We start from the raw sequence: 27,465 nt of genomic DNA on the forward strand, positions 1-27,465 counted from the left end.
GTTTTATATATTTTTTATATAGGCTATTCTATTTTTCAGAACATTCCATGATTTTTTATGCCTTATTACCATTTTTTTATAGTGAGTAGCCACTTTTCTGAAAATAAACTTTTTGCATTTTTTATTCAATTTTGGATATATATGTCTTAACCTTTTGCAAACTATTTTTTTTAAAGTTGCCAGCCACCGCCAGTGTTTTTGATCATTTTCACAAACATGTCATGGCCTCCAGAATATTTTGTTGTATGAATTTCTGAACATGCAATATGTCAAAGGAAAGAACAGAATCTCTGCTTTAAAACAAAAACTGCATTCTTTTGAAATCAACTCTTGAATGTGAGCAAGTTTCATTAAAATAATAATAATAATTTGAGAAAAAAGCTGAGAAAATCGCGTTTCTGTCAAAAGTCGATCTGCCATATTCAGAACGATGATCAAAACAAAGATGGAGTAGATCGAGTCCATCAACACCTGTCTATGATCAACACCCCTAATGATCGCGTGATTTGCATAAGATGTGTCATAGCGCCCCCTAATGTATAACAGTGGAAACACAGAATATTCCGTCAATGGAAGGGAAAGAGTTAAAATCACAGTTGGTATGGTATTACCTCTGGACCACATGGAACAATAACGTCAAGCTAAATGCATTGTATTGTGGCATATGGCATCCAACAAGCTATAGCAGTATTTTCCAAAGACAAATCTAAACAATTTGCCATAGAATTACACTCTAGCTAATGTACAAATATAAAATGTACTTTTCCCACAAATGTGAAATTTCTCAAGGACAATTAAATTACATCTGATTCTGGTTTGATATATAGGTGACTTTTTATTTGCTAACATCTGATCTAAATCCTATTAACAAACTAGAAGATTTTTCCTCCACATAATGTGAAGTGAAATGTTTTATTCAGACAGATGAATTATAAATAAAAACTAAATAAAAATACAAATAAAAAAATGTTACTTTAAGGACCTATGTAAGCAGTGTAAACAAACTAGCACAAAAAAACTTTATTTTTTTAGTAAACAAACATGTAAATACAGGATAAATACACAAAGTATGATTCAGTCTCCAAAGACATTGTCTTTACTCCAACATTACTCCATGGTGCCAGAATCAAACATCAGTAAAAAAAAAGAAAAAGTAAACAGTAAAACTATTTACAAATCAAAACTATTAAGACATTACAAGCTGTTCGCTTTCTTCATGAAGTTTTCCACTAGATCCATCAGCTGTTTCATGTCAGCCTCGTCTTCACGGATGACTTCCTTCATCTTATCAAACTTTTTCAGCTGCTCGTTGCAGTGTTTCTAAAGAGACAAAAAAATATATATACATCTTTTTTTTTTTGCTTACAGGTAGAATCTACACAAACCTGGTCATATAACCTTTTGAACTACAGATGTAAAGAATATATAAGGAATAATACAGGGCTGGGTGTGCATTAAGCAATTTTAATCCTTGACATGGCAGCAAAGAATCTTCATGGAGTCAAATAAAATCAAGTAATGCACACCTAGTCATCGATTATCCCGATTATATCATGGCCACTTGCCAGCACTGACAAGTCAAAGCAGTCAATGTTTGCAGCACAAAATTTGATTGGTAGACAGCCAAAACAAATTGTGAGTTATTTTGGCAACAGGTCACTTGCTTAAGCAATCTGCCAGATTTAAATCAGAGAAGTAGTACGTTAAGATTGGAAAATAAATGAGTTTAATATCTTAGAGTAAGCAATGCTATTTTATTAATAAAAGTAGCAGGCAGCGTTGACAGATTTCTGTATGTGTGCTTCAATGAATACAGCACATACATTTTGACTAGGACTAACTGTTTTAAGGGTTGTTCACACCAAGGATGATAACTATTAGAATAGGGAAGTCCACACAACAACTACAACGATCGTTGGAATCACTTTTAGAATAATGTTTTCCAGATGATGAATGATAAAAATCATCAACAGCCAATCAGAATCCACCTGACGTTACAGATCTCGAGCCTTTAATGCAGCAGAACTGCAGCATGCCCTACTAATAAACAGAACATTATTGTTCGTTGGTGTGGATGATAATATAGGTACTTTTATAGTTATCATTCTTTGGGTAATCGGAACTTCAATAGACACCTTCCAGCCAATTAGAATCGAGTATTCAGACAAACCATGGTATAATTCAGATACATATAGCTTTTTTTAAGAACTGTATCTGGAAAGTTGTAGTTGCAAAATGTTCAACCTCATGTAGAACATATCAAGTCAAGAATTGTAGGCAAAAATCATCACATACTTCAACTGTAACTAAGTGGTCTGCAGCATAAGAGAAGATTTCAGTCAGATTCTTGTTCACCATGCGCTGCTCCTCGTTAGTCTCCTGCACGACCACATGGTACCTGGTGGAGAAGTTACATAAAGTGAGATCGACAGCAGGGTACCCCCAGGATCCTCCAACTTAAATTCAAGGCTTTTTAAGACCTTTTTAATACCATTTCAAATGAAATTCAATGCCAACTTCGTACCCATTCCGACAGAAGTATGAGGGGAAAATGTCAAATCTGTATACATTTTAAACCCTAGAAACTAATTATGTACAAGGCTACTTGAATTAAATAAAACATTTTACTTAAATTATCAGTCATATTTAATACATACGCAACAGCATTGTAGCGCGCACGTGTATGTAGGCCAGTGTTAATTTTGGCAGCCATTTTTGATTTACGAAAATGCTTATTGGTCTTAATCACATTTGAGTCATCCTGTTTTTTATAGTTGTAGTTGACGAAAAGTCTTTGCATTTTTTGTCAACTTTTAGTCAAACTGCAGTTACTTTACATGTAGTTATTTTATATGTAGTCTTTAGACAGAAAATGTCATAATAATTATTCTCTCTAGGCCAATTCAATTAAGCTTATGATAAATTATTGACATTGCACTCTTTAGCAGTAGCACTTGTGCAGCTCTACATAATTTGGTTCTCCAATGTTTTAGAGTGCCGTACCACTGGTGCAGTCACACCTTTTCTATTAAGGGACAAGATTTGCCCCCTTTAATACATTTTTCCATTTCATTTTTTTCCTTTGTAATACCTTAAAAAATAATAATAATAATAATGCTTTAAATAAAACAATGTTCATTAAATTTGCAATGTTAAAAAACATTAAAATCGCCAGTAGGTGGCAGAACCTCACTATCTTTATGAGTGAGTCTTTGAGTCATTCATTCATTGAATCTCACGATTCGTTCAAAGCCATATTTCGTTGCAAAACAGAGCAAGCCTGACAATGCTGTTTTAAATGTAGTACATCACTTAAAGGGATACTCCACCAGTTTTTCTTATTAAACTATGTTATTCCCTTAACTAAGACGAGTTGATACATACCTCTCTCGTCTCCGTGCGTGCACTATATAGCTCTGTATTGCCGCAAAACTATGTTAGCACTTAGCTTAGCCCATGCATTAAATATGGGCCAAGCAGAGAAGCGACCAAACACTTCCACGTTTTCCCTATGTAAACACAGTTACTCGAGTAGTGTAACTTGACCTGGGCTGGTGACACAAAATAAACCGTTGCGCTTTTCTAAGCGTTTAAAATTGATGACTATATTGTATGGCGGAATACCATAACAAGTGCTTTTGAGCACTTCGACTTGGCGCAATAATATCTTCACTTGTGAAAAGTCCTCTTACCGGCTCCCGCTTCCTCTCCCCCTCCCTCTGACATTTCCGTCAATACAACCAACGTGACTTTTACTACCTGTGCTATTAGCAAACTGCAGATCATTTGCAATGGCGGACTTTGTAGATGATTATGACTTCTTTGTAGAAGACCCAGGCCAGAGCCATATCTGTTTGAACCCGAGTACACGGAGGAGGAATTAGCTCTTATGGACCGTGAGAGGCAAGAAAGATATGATCCAGAACAGACCGGAGCTGGCGAAAGACCACGGGCTTTCTGTAAGTGATCTGAATATTGTTGGTGTAGCCTCATCCTTTAGGCGTGTTCCTGTGCAGGTATAGTCCTCCTTTGTGAAATGTTCGGAGCAAACACGCCACTTCTTCAGAGTCATCAATGGTGTTTTGGGATTCTTGTTCAAAGCAGCTAACCAAGCTCTCCGCTGTATATGGTGTGTTGGAATTAGGGATGTCCCGATACCACTTTTTCACTTCCGATACCGATACCGATGCCGCCGCTTTGGCTTTTGCCGATACCGATATTATTCCGATATTTTTATTTTATTCTTAAACTAATAAAAAATATAGCAATTTTCTCAATTAGCCACCTAAAATATACCTCCTATATAGTCCACAACAACAGTTGATTATGAAAGATTGCCACCCTTTATTCAAACACTACAAAAAAATAAAGAAATATATAAATGAAAGAAAATACAGATACTTCAGTACTTAAAGCTAGCTAGCTACCAACAGGTTTAAAGTTAAAACAATTTAAACAGCAGCATTCTACATTGTAAATACCAGTACAGTTTTTGTTTTTTAAATCAAGTAGAATTTCTATAACTGTGTGTTAAACTGATTATCACTCTTGTGTGTGTTAAACACAATCTACTTAATACAGACAGCTTCATTATAAAGATAAACAACAAATCCCCAAAATATATGTCACTGCATTATGATATGAAAGGCTTCAATACAGTGCGGCACAAAGCGCGTATGCGCATCCCGAGCGGAGAATGATGCGCTTGAAGCCACGTGGAGTTACAGCACGCAGCGCGTCGAGTCCGCTTTGAAAAGTTCAAAGCACAACGGAGATACATATTGATGGACAGTGTATTATACAGTATCTATCTATGCAATCGTTTATTGAGCCTTTTCTTTTAACAGTTTTAAATTTTAGTTACTGTGCGCGTGAAGAACAATTATAGTGCTCTGACTCTAGTGTTGTGATCAAACCCTATGGATCAAACCGACAGCGTCCGACACCCGGTAGAGAGTAACACGATTGAGTTACAGGCTACAGCAATAAAGTCCAGCAAGATAAAGTTGTTATATGCGAAAACATAGACCTTTATCTTACAGATCAAGTATAATAGTATTAACATTGAATCATCTTGAAGATAGTTTCATCATTGACTGTAACCGAACGCGACGCGCTGTTTGAATGCTGAATGGAGAATGACTGACAGCCGCGAGAGGGAAAAGTTTACGTGATCTTGAATTTAATGACTTAAATATTAAATTCTCTCTCACATAATGGCTTCAGAACACTTATAATAGAGTGCACGAAAACGTTATGGTACTTTAGAATGTTTTTTTGCCTTTTGTGGGGCTTAACAATAACACATAATAGTATACCCACAATATCGGATTTGGATCGGCCTCGTCTGATCGATGTCTGATCGATACCCGATCCCGCAAAAATGGCAGTATCGGAGCCGATACCGATCCTGAGTATCGGATCGGGACATCCCTAGTTGGAATTCGGTGAAAAATGACAGCACTACATTCTCCTTATTTTCACAACCCTTTACGATGCACGCTTTAACCATTATTGTACACAAACTAGCTTCCAACAACCTGTTACTTCGTCAACTCCGCTCGAACTACTACTACCGGCGCATGTCACGTTGGTTGTATTGACGGAAATGTCAGAGGGAGGGGGAGAGGAAGCGGGAGCCGGTAAGAGGACTTTTCACAAGTGAAGATATTATTGCGCCAAGTCGAACTGCTCAAAAGCACTTGTTATGGTATTCCGCCATACAATATAGTCATCAATTTTAAACGCTTAGAAAAGCGCAACGGTTTATTTTGTGTCACCAGCCCAGGTCAAGTTACACTACTCGAGTAACTGTGTTTACATAGGGAAAACGTGGAAGTGTTTGGTCGCTTCTCTGCTTGGCCCATATTTAATGCATGGGCTAAGCTAAGTGCTAACATAGTTTAGCGGCAATACAGAGCGATATAGTGCACGCACTGAGACGAGAGAGGTATGTATCAACTCGTCTTAGTTAAGGGAATAACATAGTTTAATAAGAAAAACTGGTGGAGTATCCCTTTAATGTTACCCTTTTTTCTTTTCTTTTTTACTGTTGTATAAAATCAATGTCACGTTTGAAATCGTGTGGATATTCGGGAAACATTGCATTCTTGCTCGTATGAACACTGGTGGATATCAGCCTGCATTTTGATCGCAGATTTAGTCGCACAAACAGCGCAAGCGGCTCGTGACAGAACACAGACCGACTGAATGACACTTGAATTTAAGTAGAAAATCTTAAATAAAGATCGCTGAACTCCAGCTTGTCTGTGTTTTCAGATCATCCGCGCTTCTTCAGGAGTGTAGAGAGAACGCGCGCGCATGGTTGCCAGATACTATTGAAAAGACCGGGTAGAAAATATGTTCTTTTAACAGAAAAGCTCTTATTTGGGGTTTAAATTCTGTCATTTGTGGCCACAGCGGATTAAACTAGGCTATCTTGTTCTGTACCTCACTTGCCTAGTAACCATAGTAACGGTGCGCACGCTATCGCTTTTTCTGCTATGACGTGGAGCGCGAGGTGCACTCAACGCTGCATACATTTTGAATTAGCCTACATTAGTAACAGTTAATTTTGTTACGGTATGAACTTAATCCTAGCAAAGGCAAAAAATATATAAGACCTTTGTAACGAAATCCAAGACTTTGTATACTAAATTCAAGGTTTTTAAGGCCTTAATTTGAGATGATCAAATTCAAGACTTTTTCAAGGCTTTTAAGACCCGCGGGTACCCTGGACAGGTAGGGTTGGGTACCGAAACTCGGTGCCAATAGGGAACCGGTTCCGACGTAAACAGTAGTAACCAGACCGAATAAGAACGACAATTTCGGTGCCTGATTTCGGTGCCTGACTTAATTAGGCGCACACACACACATGCAGAGTCTCTTCTGTCTCGCATGCGCGCTCTTGCTCGCAAGGTTTGGCTGCATTTCACGTGTAAAATTACGCGTCAGAACGCCCTCTGGGTGTGCCGATAGTCTGAATCCATATAGAATCAAGCCAATTCATTGATAGTCGATAGTCATTCACAGACTATCGAGGCGCCGCCTCGACGCACTTACGTCGTCATATTATGTTGCCGCGCGCGCTCCATCTGCTCATCAGATTTCTTTGCCGAAAAAGGAAGCTGGTCGGCAGCGCGAGGAGCTTGGCAGCGTCTCGTTCCCTATTGAGAGAACATAGGTTACACCAGTAACCAGAGATGTTCTCTTTCATAGGTTCACTCAACGCTGCGTAGCTAAGAAGCAGTGGATTTGTATTTGTAGGCTGCTGTATCACGTGCCGTTTGAACTGACGCGCTACAGCGATCTGTCACATTTCAAAGAGCCAAAACGTTATTTATTGTGTGAATCTCGTAAAAATATTGACAGAATCTGACAGCTGTGGATTTGTTCCATATCAAAAGTAACCTTCTCTGTCTTGTCTGTCGGTGTCCTCTTTGTCCGCGATTTTTCTCTGCGTGAGAAAATGGATGTGTGGCGTTAGAGCGTGTGAAAAGGGTCAATTGCGTGAGTCTCACGGTCAATGCGTGAGAGTTGGCAGCTCTGCCTGCGTGAGAAAATAAAATTGTATCAAACAATGTAATAATACTGGAGATTAATAGCGATTTTTCTCTGCGTGAGAAAATGGATGTGTGGCGTTAGAGCGTGTGAAAAGGGTCAATTGCGTGAGTCTCACGGTCAATGCGTGAGAGTTGGCAGCTCTGCCTGCTAGACTTCCCAAAGACTTCTCTGCGATTTTTCTCACGCAGAGAAAAATCTCTATTAATCTCCAGTATTATCACATTGTTTGATACAATATTGTTTTATTTGATATTATGTAAATGTGAATTTTTATTTTATATTGGTTTTTATTATTATTTGTATTTATATTGTTTAAAGATTTAAGTTAATATTGTGTCCAGTTTGGCCCTGTAAATAAAAGGGTATTATTTTTTGATAAAGTGTGTGCGGTTTCGTTTTCTTAAGTACCGTTTCAAGAACCGTTTAGGCACCGGAACCGTTTAAAAAATACCGAGTAGGTACTGGTATCGGATAAAACCCAAACGATACCCAACCCTATCGACAGGTGACGCATTTAGAAAAATAAAGTGGAAAAAGGATGCTCACTGTTGTTGGGCAGCTTTGCATTCCTCCTCGGCTTCCTCGCATCCCTGTGTTACGTTCTTTTCCAAGCGCTTCTTATGGGTTTCAGCAGAGTCCACCTCAGCTGCCCACTTCTCATCCTCTTGTGCCATTTCCTACACACACCATAACTAGTTCAATCACATGCACCGAGTAACAATTTCAAATGTGTCATTACTGAAAATTAATAATAAAAAAACATGAATTAATTTAACATATTAGGCTAATATATTACAGGTTTAAAATCAGAAATCCCCATACTGATGCATTTTACCTGCATGTCATGCTCCAGCTGTTGGTCGACTCTGCGAATCTGCTCCTTTAGCTGCTTAATGTCATTCTCCTTATCAAAGATGTTGGACTTCACCTAATAAACAGATGGGGTGGTAAATACATGAGCTCACATCATGCTTTGTAAGCACATGCTTTATTACAAAACCTAGAAAGCTGTCTGGCTTCTACAAAGATAACTCCCTTTTAAGCAGAGACAATTTATATAGAGACATGCCACTTTCTCAATCCTCAATACAACTATATAGGGAAAACCCGTAACGCCAAAGATGGCGGTTGTATACACATGCCCCGCCCCTCCCGCTGGAAAGCCAATCGTCTGCTTTTAACAGTCAAGCCGGGAAACATGTAAGCCTATCGTCTGGTTCCACTGACGCATGCGCACAGTTGAGGTTTGCGACAGCGGAGACGAGAACCCTTGCGCATGCGTAATAAACGTATAACCTGTGGGGGAAAAGGCCTTTTAAACCTTATTTTGGGGCAAAGTCATCAAACTTTTTCAGCGATTTTTATCATATTGTACTGCTGTTTCTATACAAGCAGGTTTTATGTCCCGGTGACCAGTGAAAGTGCAGTTCTGACTCTCTGCCCATTCATTTAGATAGGAGCCTGGTCTTGTTAGTCCGAAATAGCTGCCCGGAGGCGTTGCCAAGATGGCGGCCGAGTGGCATGACTTGCCTAAAAGGACTTTGTTTTAAGGTAGCTTCATTACTGAAACTCATAAATGACTGATTTCATTTGAAGTGATTTACATTGGCAGCAACTGCAAAAAGGTATATATCTGCAGTTTTTAAAATCAAATTTACAACCTGCACAAATAAACTGAAAACTGTATGTTCATACAGAACAAACAAATAAAATAATTAATCTCAGATTCTGGCTGGGGCTCACATTTAACCGCAAGTTTTAAATACTCAATATACAGAGCTTAACAATTGTATTAGACCACTTGTAATAATAAAGAGAAAACACAAATATTTTAGGAATCTGTCAAAAACTTCATTGTCATTTATTAGGCAAATAACAAACTGAAACAACTAAATATTTGTCTCTTTTGTTATTGACATCCAAATAGTTTCCCAAAGACTTGCTGTAGATTAAACTTTTGTGTGATCGAACTTTGAACCCACTAAATCCCAAATTTGTTTAATAGAATTTAAGTCCAGACTTTGACTTGGCCAACTGTGACTAAAGAGCTTACACATACTGGTGGATTAACCATTATAGAAACATTAACAATGATTTTGGTAATCACCAATACTGTTAGTTTAGGGCAGCTGTGGCACAAACCTTACATCGGGTGGTGGTCTAATACATTTTTAAGCGTTGTAAATGGTTTGTATTAATATAGGTTTATGTGCAAATTAGCGCTGTCCATTTAACGCATTAATTTGGGGCGATTAATTATGGGGGGGGGGGGGGGGGGGGGGGGAGTGTTACATTTATTAACGCTTTTAACACACCACACCCCAGACCAGACCTGTATGTCATCTTACATTGCATGCAGTTTAGTTACAAACATGATGCAGGGCAGACTAACTGTGTGAGGAAGCCTAATAGAATGCAGTTAAAAATGCCACTAAAATTCAAGATATGAGGGAAAAAACGGCCCATGTATGGATTTGTGTCATATTCATTTCATATGATATAGTTTAGCAATATCACACAATCAAGAGTGCTGTTTTCCCCCAAATATCTGCACGATTGCAAATCTGATATGGATTTCATACGACAGTTCAATAAACAAGAATTGAACATTATTACATTGTCAATATTGTCTGTATTTGCTCAATTTCGGCAATGAAAAGTTCCAAACAATTCATTAAGACAGTGACTTGCCACCATCTACTGGCAGTTTTAGTTTCATGTTTAGAGTATCATTTCATTTTTCATCCATATTCATGCCACCTCTGAGCTGCATTAAACCATCGAAGTAAATATACCAAAATGCCACTTCAGATGCAGCTTTATAAATAAAATAAAAACATTTATGAACATAATGTAGCCTTAAAAGTTTGTGTATAATAAATCCTATGTTGAATAAAATTATTTATTTATAAATGTACTTCTTGTAGTATCCATTCAATGCTTTTCTCAGCTAACACAAAAATTACTTTAATGAAATTAAAGTATGGGGGTAATTTCTAAGCCAAAATTGACGTGTGATTAAGTTGCAATTTATTCGATTAATTCATCAGCACATCATGTAAATAGATTTTAAAAAATGTAAATCAGTTGACAGCCCTAGTGCTACTGCTAATATATCAATACATATAAATATAGGTTGATCAATACTGGATTTTGCAGAAACAATAACAATGTGTTTAAAGAAAGGCAATAAAACGATTTTGCAGATACTAGTACTAGTAAAAATATTAAATTTGTTAAACAATGTTCTTGGCTTTGTTCTTAGAGAGTAAGAGTTTATTTTGAATTAGCTGTAAGAGTTTATGTTGAATTAAATGCCAAGTGTGGTATATTGTGTAACCAACATACCATTAATATCTAGAAGAGAACAAAAAGTCCTCCTTTCAGCTTCTCATTCACAAATATCAATCAATCAATCAATCGTTTATTTCTAAAGCACATTTAAAAACAACGCGAGTTGACCAAAGTGCTTTACAGACTCAGCATAATGTATGGGTTTGTACTAGGGCTGGGCGATAAAACGATAACGATATGTATCGCGATAGACACGTGATCGATATCAATAAAAAATGTGTTCGATAAAACGTTCGATATTTTTTTTCTTCGTCGGAAGAAACCACAGGTTGCGAAGCAAGTTTGGTTGCATTATCAAAGGCACTCGCTCTCTGGTAACCTAGCAACGTAGGGAGTGACACGCTCAGGCAATCATGTAACGTTTCAGTTTGGTTGCGCCATCGTTGTCTCGTGCTGCTGGGTTCTTCTTCAGTAACCGGCGATTGATAAGCAGAAAATGAGTGCCCTTCATCTGCATGCCATGCAGGCTAGAATTGCGAAACATTATTGGATAATTCGCTCTATTCGCGTTTGATGTGAACACAGCATAATGAACAGGCTGCGATGTCAAGATTGCAATGCTGGAGTGTCTGTGTGTGTGTGGCGAGCAGTGTTGGGCAGTAACGCGTTACTAGTAACGCGTTACTGTAACGCAGTTACTTTTGACAGTAACTAATACTGTAACGCATTACTTTTTAAATAAAGTAACTCCGTTATCGTTACCATATGGTGCGTTGTCCGTTACTTTTTTAAATTAATTAGTTGCTGGAGCGGCTGAGAAGTGTGCGCTGTTACACAGTACGAGATCACTGAAGAGACTGCTAGCATTATACAGAGCGAGAGGACACATAAACTCACTGGCTGAGTTGTTTACGTTAACACGTGAGGCCGCGCGAGCACGGAGATTACAAGCTGCACGGAGAGCGCTGAGCACTTCAGATGCGCATTTAAAACACAGACAGCGAAACGGTATGAATACAGAACACTAAAGTACACATTGCCATATCATTATAAAGTAATATTTTGTCTAGATGCTGCATCAACAGAGAAAGAACAGAAGCTTGCCGTCGAGTCTGAGAGGAATAACATTAGTAACGGCTAACTTACCTCAAGCGATTAAAGCAATGTGACCAAAACACACGCAGACCTGACCCAGATGTTTTATGTCGCAATTGTTACCATCTATTTGCATTAGTTTATATCCAGCTGGTCACTGTTATGCATTCATTAGCCGGCGAAGTTGTATTTTTAAAGCTGACGTGATTGCAATGCTTACATTGATATGTTCATGCAGCGACATCAAGTTTCCTAATCAAGTGTTCTAAAATTTAAGCAAATAAAGTGAAAGACTATACATGTAATATATAGGTCTACATTTATGTAATTTTAATGCTCTGGCCTTTGCAGATATTTAAATATGGCCATCTTCTATAAGCTTGAATCATATAAAATGGTAACACTTTACAATGAGATTACAATTTTAGCATTAAATATGGTTAATAAATGTTGTAGAAGTATCATTCATTGTTAGTTTTTTAATTTCAACATTTACTTAATACATTTGAAATTGAGTTTAAATTGTTATTGTATCTGTTATTACCTTAGTTAATTAGCCTACTATGAACTAACAAGAATGATCAAGGTACAATTGTATTGCTCAAATATTCATTCATGCAGTAAAAACGTATTACTGTCAGCTGCATGAACATATCAATGTTGAGAAAGCAAACACATCACTAGCTTTACACATGCTTGTTTTGTTATTTATTTCAGAAATCCTTGTGATATATTCAGTTTGTGCTGGTCTGACTTAAATAAAATAGTGTTTAAAAATTACTTTCTGTTTAAGTCAGTTTTGTGTTTGTATAGACCATAACGCATAAAAGGGCATTAATGGGAACATTAAAGAACTTTCTTTAAAAAAGTAACTAAAAAGTTACTTTTCACAGTAACGCATTACTTTTTGGTGCAAGTAATCAACAAAGTAATTGAGTTACTTTTTGAATGAAGTAACTAGTAACTGTAACTAGTTACTATTTCTTAGTAACTAGCACAACACTGGTGGCGAGAGAGAGAGAGAGTAGGCACGGGCGCGAGAGAGAGAGACACGCGGGCGCGATCGAACAGTGGAGACATAAAAACATACTCCGTCATTTTGTTAATACAGGACATCATTCAGTCTGCAAAGTGTTTACTTATATTTGTGTAGGCCTATACTCGCAATAAAACACAACATTGTGCTTTTGTCACACTGTATTTCTTGTCAAACTGTAACCTACAACTGTCACACACCGTTTTAAAAGCAAAACATATTTATCCAACCCCTTTGTAAAACAGTCTGTGTGTTCCATCTTTTGGACATTCATCATATCGCATTGGTTTTCATTTCTTGTCCTCAAAACAGAGCACTAATCTGTTTATTTTTAAGTTACACGTTGATTAAAAAAAGAAAGTGAAATGTGTTGGTAGATTATTTTATACGGAAATCAATTATTTATAATTCTGCTGAGAATAAAGTTAGGGTTAATTAAAATTAAGGAAAACAAATATATTGATCTGAAATATAGCAAATTAATTTTAAATTCATTCAGGTACAATTACCAAACATATCTCATATCTAGCTTTTTATTAGTTTAATTAATAAACCAATTATATAAAACTATTATCAGTGCACTATAAATAAACTGGTTCTATGCCTTTATTAATAAAACTTATTTAAAAAATACAAGGCTTAAGACATTTATAAAAATGCCTTCTATATTTCTGTTTTGCTTTTCACTCCATTGTACCGAAATCGTACCGAACCGTGATGTCTCAAAAAAAAACATCAAGCAGGGGGCACATACGATCACAAACCCCCCTCACCCCCGTCCCGCCACGCCACTGCCACCTTTTTTACTCTGAGGAGTTTGCAGGTCTGATTGTGAATTTAGACTTATGTTTACATTTTAATTATTTGAGTTTTCCATGGTTGTGTTGACATTTCTGTCTTGGGATTGTAATCAGAGGAAGGTTAAGTTTAAAATAAAAATGTTTAAATGTAATATATATTTTTTCTCCTGGTCCTTATTTTAAATGGGTCATAAAAAAAATCAATAATAATCGATATCGACCGATATGAAACACTGATATCGTGATTCAGTTTTCAGCCATATCGCCCAGCCCTAGTTTGTACATATATATAGAATATGCACTCTAACCACAACAGAACCATCTACAACAATTTACAAAATAAACACCATCATAATTCATCAACTAACCAAAAATAATAATAAAATACATATAATTCACTAAGAGTTGGTAAAATGTTACAATGCAAATAATAAACAGTACAGTCTTAATTGTACTAAAACATTCTTTATGCAAAATAAAATTCCATTTCTTTTTTTGTTGATTTAAATTGGGAGTAAAATATATAAACAGGACATTTTCTTGTTTTCTTGACAGACTTTGTGAGATTCACCAGACTAGGGGTCACATCAGTAATTTGGTATATTTAACAAGATATAAATGTTTCCTTAAATGCAAGGCATAAACAGCAACTGAATAAGAGGTAAAACAAAAACCTCGCACCTGTTCAACAGTCTCTTCCAAACTCAACTTCATATTGGTGAGTCTGCTGCATTCATCCTCCACATCAACCATCATATTCTTCAGAGGATTCTAACAGTGAAGACAAGACAGAAAAAAAGAAAAAAGAAACATCCTTAAATAATAAATAAATAAATAAAAGAAGCTTCTGATGGATGGCAGTAATGACTATACCTGTATCTGTGTCTTGTACTGCGTGATGGTGGTGGCACTATAATCTGTTCTGATTTCAAAGTCATGACCACAGGCATTCTCTGCTGACTGCGGGATGAGCTTCAGCTTACGACCCAGTTTATTATACTCCGCAACCTTCACCTCCGCCTGCAACAAAATCATAAGGGAGACATTCTCGTTTACATCTGGTATTTTAATATCTTGTGTCCACTTTTAACTACTTCTGTCCTGATTTCTTTGAGGAGAGGGTTAATGGCTAGGTAAATGTATGGGCTTTTTCGGATCTTGCGATCCAATGTACGAAATAAGCTCACACAATTTGCGCGACCGGAGACAATGGAAAAACATACGGATAGCAGCAGGTTTGCTCTGATAGCTGCAAGACCGCAGCGAACGCAGTTGTGAGTTTGTGTTCGAAATCAGCAATGTTGAAAAAGCATTGTGCTAGGTACGTTTTTCAAACCTTATTTGGGTCTTCAGCGGACAAAGTTTAAAACCCGTCTGGCTAGCGCGCTTCCCATAATGTTTCGGAATTAGGTCAATAGCCAAAGAGTAGTCGGTCTTTTGTGGCTGTTCAAACGCATTCTACCACATGAGCGTCTACACTACGAAAGCAATCCAGTCTAATGCGTTTCAACTATCTCTGGAAGTGGTTGAAAGTGGACAAGCTCAAAATGTTTTACACACCGTTTACAACTGTATTTAGCGTCATCCACTAGTGATCTAATTGACCAAAACACATCTTACTTGTACTACCAGGTTTGATCAAACAGGGCCCTAGGAATCAGGGTGGACATGTTTAGTTTAGCAGTCCATCATATAATGAGCCAGGCAGATACAATGTACATTTGAGGAAGAACTAATCACTGGATTTGATAGGTAAGTGATATAAAATCATTGAAAGATATTTATATTATCTGATACTATAAGAACTTCTGCATTATTTTCTTGAGTCAGAGACTGGAATAATGTCAGTGAAATAATTTGTAAACTACAATAGTGAACATTTGAAGTGAAACAAAGTTCATCAAAGTAGTCTTAAGACAAGAACGGGTATTGTTAAAAATGCATGTATAACTTGGATGAAAGGTTTTGATCCACTTCAAATGTTGATAATACTGTATGCTTAAACATACAAATATTTTTCCAGTTTATAGTTATATCATCATTTACAGATAAAAATGAACTGTGGTCACATGGTGTCTTCCTCTTTAAATGGACGGTTGTTGGTCAAAATAGGATTTAAAGTGGACATTAGAGTATTTATTACATTTGACGAAGAACTGTTGACATTAATAAAGTCTGTATGAAGTATGCTTGTGTACCATTCACCATGTTGGCACTGTCAGGTGAACTACAATGTCGGGGTCGTCACTTTCCTGCCTAAAAAAAAATCCTATAATGTGGCCTCATTAGATAGTGAAGTGACCCAAACGGATCTCTCCAGACATAGTGCCTTATCTGGCTATTATCACTTACCAATTTAAGAATGCTTCGAATTATGACATACTATTATTTTGTGTAGTGATTTTCACATACTATAGTTGGAAAGGAGGCATATTTAGAAGTTTTGCGCTCTCTGAATATGCTTACTTCCCTACTATATTAAGGATAAAAAAGTATGTGAAAAAAGACTTGTCTGAAATCATAGTAAAGTGTCCATCAGAGATGTGTCCAGGAGATTTATGGGGATAAATACTATCCAATGAGGCCACAGGAGAGAAGTTGTGAATGGCAGTAAAGTGACATAAATGACACTTTAAGTTACATTACAATAACAACATGGCAGACGTAGTTTGCCTCAGAGCCGTTGAAAAACAGAGTTGCGACACTCCCATAGACCGCCATAGGAACTTTGGAATGCGGAAGTAACGCGTGTCGTGGAGCAGCCAATAGTTCCAAACACTGATAGTTCCAGCATTGAACCCCATTCATTTTCAGTGTTTCCGAAGTACGCTCGCTGGTAAATTAATGAAATTACTGTTTTTTTTTTTACTTTTACACACATTAGCCGACCTCTCGTGAATCTAGTCAGTAGTTATATTTTATGTAGCCAGTTTTAGTTAATGTTTATTGGACGATAATAGGTTAATTGCAGCTATAGCTTACGTGACCAACACTTCACTAACGTTAGCTAACTTACGGTAACCTGATGTATATAATATTATTAATAATATTTTATATATATATATAATATTATACACACACACACAATTCATTTATTTAAACGGGTTAGGGTTATGTGTGTATATATGCATATATGTCAAAATGTGTGTTTGTGTAATACATACACATAAATACACATGCATTCATATATATATATATACACATACATACAGTGGTGTGAATAAGTTATTACCCCCATGCTAAAGTTGCCTAAAAACAGGAATAAAAAATCATCTTTTGGAAATTGATCTTAATGCCTTAATTAGAAAAATGAGGAAAAATCCAACCTTTAAGGACACCAATTTTCTTTGTGTATGAATAATGTATCATAAATAAATAAATGTTCTTCCTTAAAATACAGGGTGCATAAGTCAGGCCCCCCCATGTTAAATTCCCATAGAGTCAGGCAGATTTTTATTTTTAAAGGCCAGTTATTTCATGGATCCAGGATAATATGCATCCTGATAAAGTTCCCTTGGCCTTTGGAATTAAAATAGACCCACATCATCACATTCCCTTCACCATACCTAGAGATTGGCATGGGGTACTTTCCATAAGATCATCTTTCAATGCAAATCAAACCAGCTATTAGGCTAACTGAAATAACACCATGCCAATCTCTAGGTATGGTGAAGGGAATGTGATGATGTGGGATATTTTAATTCCAAAGGCCAAGGGAACTTTATCAGGATGCATATTATCCTGGATCCATGAAATAACTGGCCTTTAAAAATAAAAATCTGCCTGACTCTATGGGAATTTAACATAGGGGGGGCCTGACTTATGCACCCTGTATTTTAAGGAAGAACATTTATTTATTTATGATACATTATTCATACACAAAGAAAATTGGTGTCCTTAAAGGTTGGATTTTTCCTCATTTTTCTAATTAAGGCATTAAGATCAATTTCCAAAAGATGATTTTTTATTCCTCTTTTTAGGCAACTTTAGCATGGGGGTAATAACTTATTCACACCACTGTACATACATGCATATATATATATATATATATACACATGTGTACTGTACACAGTACGTATGTATTTGTGTGTTTTCTGATGAATGGTTTAGTCTATGATTATGGTAGGATGAAGGGGTACATTAGCCATACTGAAATGAATCCCGTTAACAGTTATGGATCGTATGTTAAAAACATACATGTTATGGATCGTATTTAGGAACATAGTTAATTCACTCATTAACTATCTCTCCGGTTTCATTTTATGAAGTTAATATTTACCGAACATTGCTGCAAACATAGACGTTACTTTCTACGTTATGGGAGCAGTCCATTTCCCTCCTAAATCATTCATTTGTACATGCACAGCGTAATTATTTATATTTTATGTTGGTTGGAATTCTGAACGGACCGCCACTGCAGACCTCTTTGCGTGATCACGAAGGTAGGCTAATGGCTGAATCAGAATTTATAAGCAAGATCACGGGAATCAATAGCCTAATACAGCCCAGTTGTGCTAAAATAAATATCACGAGACGTCCATCATCAGATGAATGACATGGAAAAGTTAAGTTAGAGCCGCTAAAGCCAGTGCTACAACCCATGCGAACATGAACACTAAGCTTTTCCCTCCAAAAATAAAAAAGCCTCAAACTTATCTAAGTAATATACAGTATTTCGTTGTCACCCTGCCTCTCCAAATGCAAAACTGACATTAACAAATTGCAATAATGCAGTAACAGCTGAAAAAGTACTTGGGTGTGTGTTTTATTTTATATTTACCGTTCAATAATGCAATCGCTGCCGTCTGTCCCATAGAAGAACATGACAGCCAGCGTATGTTTTGGAACTATTGGGGCTTACATGAACCACGTGACAGCCATCACGGCGACATCAAAGAGTGTCGCAACTGTCTCTCTATGGCTCTGGTTTGCCTGAATTTCATTCATACTACACACTACAGAACATACTATTTGGTCACGAAGTACGTACTTATTCAAATGAAGTACCTATTCAGACAGTATGAGATTTTGTATGCAGCTTTGGGGTCTGTTCACACAGAATACATTTTTCCAGTCCACTGCGATACTTTTCTATTGTTTTCTATGTAAAGATGTAGACGTATTTGACGGCGTGTCTTTTGCAGCGTCTCATGCATGACACAACATTTTAAAAAAACATGGCACTGAAGTTAAAAGTTGTTAAACTTTTAAAAAATACATCTCTAGATCCTATTTTCGTTTCACTGACCTGCGTCTCGCCTTTTTATCTGCAAAAACATGTTCTGTGTGAATCAGCCCATGGTCTGTGAAACAACTCTTACTAGACATGCTGGGATGTCTGGGTAACGCTTCCTTTTACAGTACAGTACTTACGTGTACTTACAGTGTACTTACCTAGAAAGTACTGGCTAATATAAGGTAAGTACATGGGTTAGGGGTAGGTTCAGGGTTAGTACCTAGTTATTACCCAGTAATTGTAATTACTATAATAAGTACATAGTATGTACATTGGTAACATGACTGTAAAAGGAAGCGTTACCGATGTCTGTTTGTGGGTAAAGTCCTGACCTTCTCTTTGGTTTTGGACAGGTTGACCTCCTCATTCCAAACCAGCTGCTCAGCCTCCTCTAGACTCTGGTTTAAGCTGTGAACGGTCTGCTGCAGTTCATTCCTCTCTCGGTTAATACGCTCGATATCAGCTGGAGTGAACTTCTGATTCTCCAGGATGTGCTGCAGCCTCGTCCTCTCCTGCTTCAGACCCTCCAACTGCACCTCTGTACAAAGAACAGGGACATTTACCAATTGAATTCAACCTTTGTATCTTTATTGTCATATGTAGTGTACAAGGTACAATGAAATTCGTACTTATCACAGAGCTAAGACAACATACAATGTGCAAAGTGAACAAGGCATGTGTGGCTGCATTTTGTAATCTCTCTTACCAGCAGCCTCGAGCTCCTCAGACAGTCCAGCAGCTTTTTTCTCCAGTCCAGTTTTATGGTCCTCCAGAGTACAACGATAGTCCTGCAGCTTCTGCAGATCAGCCTGTAATCTGAGCTTCTCTGTCTTCTTCCCTGCTAAACGATCCTGTCAATACACAGAGCCTTAACATTGATATAATTATTTATTTTATTTTTTTCCTTGTTCTGGCATGAAACTCTAGATGGCACAGGCTGATAGATCCTTAACTCATTTGGTAGCGATCGTATCGTCATCTACACAGCGCAGCTGATTGGTTGCTGTTGCATCAGCAGCCAATGAGCTGCAACTCAACATCAACCAAATACCGGTAGTGTTGCTGTTAGCAGTCTGCAGCGGACTTCAGAAAGCATCTGAAATCAACATCCAAGATATGTGCAAACTATAGTCTCTTTAAGAGGGCTTTAAAATGTTCATGTCTTGTTCATGTTGTTGGGGGTTTATTTCATGCATGTTACATGTGCAGCAACATGTCTTACATGCTCGCAGCAATGTTTGTGAATGTATTGGCAGTAGCAAGTTTCGGTACTTGCTCTGCACCAGAATCGTAGCAGATCTATTCTGCCAAGACCAGTGGTGGGGAAGTTACTTTTAAAAAGTAGTGTTTGCTCGTTACTTCTTAAAAAAGTAATCCCTTACTTTACTTAGTTACCCCCTTTGGAAAGTAACTTTTTACGTTACTTGTTACTTTTACGTTACTTTCATATTGCTTGAGTTTGGGCAGAACCCAATATCTGTTCCTAAATGTGTAGGCCTATATAAAGTTTTACTATGAACTCTACTTATTGAAAAACTAGAAGAAAAAAAGAGAGATTTTGAAATAGAATTTTTTTTTTTTTTTTTTTAAACATTTGAAAACCTGTATAAGTGAACACCAAAAAACAAAAAACAATGAAAAATGGTGATGCGGTGGTGATGCCGTTCATGAAAAATGTCACAAAGAACCGGCAAAAGTAATGATTATGAATATGTCAAATATAGCAAGGAGACATTTCAATTGTTTATTAATAAACAAGTGTTTTCTGTCAGTGTCAGCTGCAAAGATGAAGTTGACGATGCTGACTCGCCATCTTCGCAGTAGTGAACGCGCCAGAGAGAAATGCACATTTCATACGGATTACATAAGCAGAGAGTGGTCTGTTTTCTTTTGTTTTTAATAGTTGTGTTTAAAAGTACACATTTCAAGCTTTCTATACATTTCTTAGGTATTTGAGGGAAAGCTTATACGCTGAGTTTGCGCTCATTTATGAGGCGAGCTCCAGTTTACGTGCCGGCAAGGAGCTCCTAAGAAGTCCTGATTATATCGCCTGCTACATTTACTACTTATTTATTAAATCTAGGCAATTGGTTGATGAAACATTGATTAAAATTAAGATACAATTAATACAAAACGAAATTCACTTTAAAGAAAGGCTTTCTACAAAAACAAACTTAATGAAGTGGTCAAAATCATGTCTGCCCAGTCCATTTGTCTCCCGATTGCGCATCTTATGATCTTACTCATGCTTTTCACTTTTCACACGGATTACATAAGCAGAGAGTGGTCTGTTTTCTTTAGTTTTTAATAGTTGTGTTTAAAGGTACACATTTCAAGCTTTCTATACATTTCTTAGGTATTTGAGGCAAAGCTTACGTTACTTTGTAACGTGTTACACACAACACTGGCTAAGACCAAATACATTAACATTTCCATATCCATTACCATGCCATTCTCTCAGAGAGTTGTTATGACAGAATTCTTTGTATGTTTAAGACCTTAATGTCCTATGTCACATCTAGCCTAGTTTTCACAATCCATCCTTTTTTCTTTGTCATATTGGGGTCATACATTTTCAGAAGGTTTTATGAAGGTAGTTGAGAGATGTGTGTGAAAAGCTGTAAATCAAGAAAAAAGGGTGGCAACTTTGAAGAAGCTCATACTTTATACTCGCATTAATGTTTTTCACAGTTTTGACTGACTTATATTTTTGACTTGAAGTAATTCTCATGATCTGAATGAACCTGATAAATGACAAGTGAAGGAAACATGTATACACTCACAGTTTGACTTTCCCTTTCAAGTCTCTCCAAGTGCTCCATCAGTATCGCATGTTTTTCCTGCTGGGAGTGTAACAGCGCCCCATCCACATTGTACAGTTTCTCTGAGAGAATTCCAAAAATATTTTTTATCAGCAATGAAATCATATTTTGCATTAGTGTTATTAGAAATATTCAAATGATATACATACAGTCTGAATTTAAAATATATAGTCATTTAAAGTTATTATTATAAACGTAAGGACACAAAGTTTTCCCTTCTTATTATTTTTGTTTCGGTTGCTTAATGTGAGGGATATCCCAGTGCTGGAGAAAAACAATGTAGTATCAGTAAGGGTTGGACTATATCAAAGTTCAAACATTTATTATGTTGTAGTTCCTAATAAAATATTTTTTTTAGGTATTATTTCGACAGTCATCCAAATGTAACGTTTTTTTTTTTTTTTTTTAAGAAAAAAAAATGCAATGGTTTTTGATTAGATGTTGCTATGTGGCAAAAAAAAAAAAACACAAGCTTGCAGGAGCGGGTTTAAGTGGGAAAATGATTGGAGAATTTGTGCATACATCACCAGAGGTCCAGTTATGACATTGTTTAAACATTACAAGGTCAAAAAAAGAAAAGAAAAAAGAAACGTACAGATAAATTGTTTACAATAACATCCATTTAGAAAATAGGGTGAATTTATTTCATGCCAACTTTGTTTTATTTTTACTGAAAAATTGTTCAGAAGGTCGGATATAATTTACCTCCAGCAGAATCTTCTCTATTAAATTTCCACCCCATCCAAATAAGTTCAATATACACTTTACATCTTCACACTGTGGTGTAACTTACTTAGTTTATTAAGATAGTCATCTTCCTCATCCTCAAACGTATCTGCTCCCTGCATGAACTTGTTGTAGGTGTCAGAGCAGTATTCCATAAAGAGCTACAGAGATAATATACATATACACATTTGGCAAATATGTGATGTCTACAATTATGCAGAAGAGTGAAATATACTGTCAAAGCAGACGTTTTGTCTGATATGGTACCTTGTTGTACTCGGTCCCTTCCTCTAGATCACACAGCTCATCTGAGAAGTCAGAGAACAGCAGACCCTGGTCTCTCAGACCACTGAAGAGCTGTAGGGAGAATATCTACATTTCAGTCAAAGCTGCAATAATGTTTCCTTCTACATGTTAACATGCACGTTATTGTTCAGATTGCAGTCTGGGATAGTAAGGAAAGCTAGATTTTCACAGTTTCAAGTGAAAATGGTCATTGTCGTCAAACCTCAATGGCACAAAGTTTTTAAAATATTTTTTTTTTATTCAGCAAGGACACATTAAGGGTGTTAACCCTTGTAGTTCGGTTCTCTTGGTTCTTTTGGTCTGGACCAAAAAAAGAAAGAAAATAATACATTAGTCCTGGTTCGCTTAGCGTTCACACTGTCATTTTTAAGACTAAACCTAAAAAGAGAGAGGTTTTTTTATTTTGTGACGCTACTTAACGAACATCCAAAACAATGCTGTGTTCTGGGCTAAATGCGCTCAGTGTATGCGTAAATATGATGGTATTTATGATATGTATTGGTATTTGGAACTTTTAAATAAGAAAATGTGCAAAAGAGTTAAAACAGCGGCAGGAATTCCTCCGTAACACACACAAACAAACATCTGCTACAAGGAGACTGCGTTTCCATCACATGTACCGAACTGAGATGGGCAACATCGCAACTATGACGAGAAAAAAAAGGTATGCTTGAGTATTCTGTCCTTTTTAGGGTCTCATCCTGACTTTGGTCCGTGTTACGTTTATATTTCAGTCAAACCGTACAAGTGTTCATTGGAAGTAGACCAAGACCCATCTTTTCAGCAGTCTTGGTCGGATGGCAGCGTTCACGCATATTGAATGAACCGCACAAACAGAACAACTGCAACAGAAATCTTGTGAATCGAACCAAACATGCCAAGTGTGTGAACTGGATTCTAAATTGATCAAGAGTGACAGTAAATAAATGTAACAAGAGATTTCTAATTAAAATAAATGCTGTTTTTTATTTTCTATTTATCAAATAATCCTGAAAATACTTTATCATAGATTCCATAAAAATATTAAGCAACACAACTGTGTCAACAATGTAAAAAAAAAAATCTTGAGCAGCAAATCAGAATATTAAAATGATCATGTGACACTGAAGACTGGAGTAATGATGATGAAAATTCAGCTTTGCCATCAAATGACTTAATTACATTTGAAAATAGAAAATAGTCTTTTACATTTTTTTAAATAATATTTCACAACTGTTGCTGTATTTTTGATCAAAGAAATGCAGCCTTTGTAGTGGCAAAAGCTTAACTCTACAAAACTTTGACTTTTGAATGGTAGTTTACATATATTTATGGACTGTTTGCTTTGCTATGAGCAACAGTGAAAGTCTCGCTTATCTCATAACTTTATATGGAAACCAGTAATAGTTCTATGTACAGATTATATCTCACGTAAATATGTTAAAGGTCTGAAGAAGAGTCACCTTGACTGTGTCGATGAGCCAGATAAGAGCTCCGAGAGCCTGTGGCCACGTGTGAGGAGCACCAATGGAGTACATGGAACTTTTTGAGAGTGCAAACGGGTATCTGAAAAAAAAATACGATAATCATCTCTTAACGATTAGGGCAAAATACAGGGTGGTGGTTAACACTGAGCAAAGTGTTTTTGACATCAGACTACTATTGTAGCGTTTCGTACAGGGCGTAGTAATATTGTCATCCTTTGTTTTTATGATAATGTGATTACCCCAGATCTTTGAGCATTCTTGGGATCTCCTCTTCCACTTTGGCAGTGGGCATCTGAAAGGACGGTTCCAGGTAAGTGTAGATGAATTCGTATATCTTTAAAAACTCTTTTGTGGATGGAGACTGGAGAGCCTTCACTGTGATGCTGCCTGGAAAGCCTCGCTCCGCCAGGAACTAGAAATAATGGAGAAAAAAATGAACTGTAAACAGACTTTTGACCCAATTACTTTCTGACTTTTTAAGTTGCTAATAATTACAAGATAAGCTTTTTAAAAATCATATTGTAAAGACTGCCTCCTCAAAGAGCAATTTCTAACTGACAAAATATTTATTTATTTAAAGCTGACCATAACTAGAAATATCCATGTCCCTATAGAAAAACTATTGATGGTGAAAACACTGAAAAACATCCAAGAATCTTCTAAAGAAATGTTGTTTTCCACAAGGAATCTGACACATGGAGGCTTGACCACAGCTTACACTATCTCTATTAGAGCAGAAAGTAATTTATATCAATTTATGGTTAAAGAAATATTTCAGGATTTGCTCATTTGCTTCACATTTTTACCTTTAAATCATCACACACACACACACACACACACACACACACACACACACACACACACACACACACACACACACACACAAAAGTTGCCGATTGTAAGTGCCTCACTGTTACCCTTTTTATAATTTGTTTGTGCTTATTACATTATGGCTTAAAAGCACAGTTCACCCAAAAATTAAAATTCTGTCATCATTTATTCACACTCAAGTTGCTTTAAACCTTTAGGAGTTTCTTTCTTCTGTTTAAAACAGAAGAAGACATTTTGAAGAATGTTAGTAACCAAACAGTTGCTGGTCCCCATAGACTTCCATAGTATGAAAACAAATAAACAACTGTTTGGTTCAAAATATCTTATTTTGTGTTCAACAAAAGAAAGAAACTCATACAGGTTTAGGGGCGAGTACATTATGACAGAATTATTATTTTTGGGTGAACAATCCCTTTAACTTTTCATCAACCCGCAATATGACATTAAAACCTCTCATACTTCACAAAGTTGTTTGATACACTGTTGGACAAAAGCTTTGTCATGTAGGGGTCTGGGGTCCTTCATCTTCTCTGGGCCCCCATATGCCCCAAACATGCTGTTCCTCTGGCCACCTGCCCCGATGCCTCTGTGGAGAAAGATGAGGACACTGTTGTACTACAGTATATGATTAACCAATTGTGGTTTAATAAAAACTCTCTCCCTGACAACTCCATCTTCACAGACAAGGCTTAAGACTAGTCCCCGACTAAAATGCATGTTTTACCTGAAACCAATTTGCACTGTCATATCTTAAAGTATGTTAGTCCTATTGCTTTGTCTCAAGATGCACACCAGTAATGTTTTTTTCTATGCCATGTTTATAAAAGCAACTTTAATGCCCTAATTGAACTAAGGTCTAATCCTGGCTTAATCTAAGCCCTGTCTGTGAAACCAGGCCTGTATGACATGATCAATGCACAATCACAAGTTACTACCAGACTCACTTTCCAAAAAAGCTTGTTCGTCTCTCAGATGTGGTAGACTGAGGTTTAGGTATGTTCAGCTTGCCAAAGACATTGTCCTTGCTGTAATGAAATTCAAGTTAACATATCATATATATTGAAGCATTACCACTGAAAGCAGTTTAGGCCAATAAAACCCCTTCAGTGTGCACTAGGATACATCTGCAGTAATATAATGTAAAAGGAAATATAGATGGAGTGTACTTTTGAGGGGTGGCATTGATCAGACTCATCCTGCTGTCTGTCACTCGCATGGGCATCTCAGAGTATCTGCTGCTGGGTCGCCGACTCATCTTGACCTTTATAAACACACCCTTCACATGTAGGACAGAGACAAGATTCAGTTACTACCATAGTAAAAGAAAAGTAGTGATCAAGTCCAGGATAAGACAGTTTGGATTTGTTTAATATTTTCGGCCATTGTCTTAATTATCTAAAATACTACTAATAAAGAATGCGTTGGTGTTGTAACGTACTTAGGCATGTAATGTAAATAAACCATAGGTATTGTCCAATAGCACGAATGCGTAAAAACAAAGAACGCAGATTTACTCAGTACTTTGAATCTTACAATCATGCAAAACTATACAGTAATTGTAGTAACGTTATATGTTAGCAATATATGAACTTGTACGTTAGCTTTGACGTGAAGAACATAAGTTTAAAAACCACACATACAAACATCTAAACTGATTGAGAAATATATTTTTTTTTTTACGAAACTGTATTAACGTTAGCTACATTAAATGGTGCTAATGGAATAACAATTTACATATTATGCTAGTAACGAAATAAATGAGAATTATGGACAAACCAATACCTCCGATATAAACTTCAGCTGGAGGACGATTCTCGGTTAATACGTACTATACTCCAGATATGAATATCAGCATACCAGATATATCACGAATAAATATGTATACTTCGCTATACTACAGTTTATTCTTCCGTCGATGCCTCGGTTGAATTTCAAAAATTTCCGCGAACGCTGTTCAACGGATCACTCTGATGACGTAAACGCCTCAGTTTGAGCTGCTGTGCGGAGTACTGCCTCCTGCTGGTGTGGCGGAACTGCGATGTGCATCAAGGCTTGAAATTTTGTAAAAATAAATAAATAAATAAATAATAATAATAATATACAACTAATTTTACACTGCAATACCTCACCACTCGAATTATTAAATAGCTCAATGAATTATAATTATTAATAAATTAAACCATAAAAACAGCAACAGCCATATGCCTTTAGGACCTGCTCTCTCTTTAACGTTCCACTTTAAAATATTAACCTTTTGTTATTATACAAATCTAAATGAATTACTGTCCAA

General features: G+C 36.7%; 1 protein-coding gene across 1 annotated transcript; it reads right to left on the reverse strand.

Moving 5' to 3' along the window:
* Nucleotides 1-898: 898 nt before the first annotated feature.
* On the reverse strand, nucleotides 899-27,086 carry ndc80 (NDC80 kinetochore complex component). Its single transcript, XM_056245840.1, has 18 exons — nucleotides 26,958-27,086; nucleotides 26,342-26,451; nucleotides 26,120-26,200; nucleotides 25,635-25,761; nucleotides 24,584-24,756; nucleotides 24,321-24,423; nucleotides 22,840-22,929; nucleotides 22,640-22,733; nucleotides 21,808-21,908; nucleotides 19,731-19,875; nucleotides 19,357-19,562; nucleotides 14,662-14,808; nucleotides 14,470-14,559; nucleotides 8,399-8,491; nucleotides 8,110-8,240; nucleotides 2,296-2,398; nucleotides 983-1,320; nucleotides 899-942 (listed from the first exon to the last, which is right to left on the reverse strand). Exons 2-17 carry the CDS (start codon nucleotides 26,428-26,430, stop codon nucleotides 1,195-1,197), a joined length of 1,899 nt encoding a protein of 632 aa, XP_056101815.1. The 5' UTR covers nucleotides 26,431-26,451; nucleotides 26,958-27,086; the 3' UTR covers nucleotides 899-942; nucleotides 983-1,194.
* Between the last annotated feature and the right edge of the window lie 379 nt (nucleotides 27,087-27,465).

This window comes from Rhinichthys klamathensis, unplaced genomic scaffold, assembly GCF_029890125.1.
Source record: "Rhinichthys klamathensis goyatoka isolate OS25496 unplaced genomic scaffold, OSU_Roscu_1.1 h1tg000035l_1, whole genome shotgun sequence".
NCBI classification, from domain to species: Eukaryota; Metazoa; Chordata; class Actinopteri; order Cypriniformes; family Leuciscidae; genus Rhinichthys; species Rhinichthys klamathensis.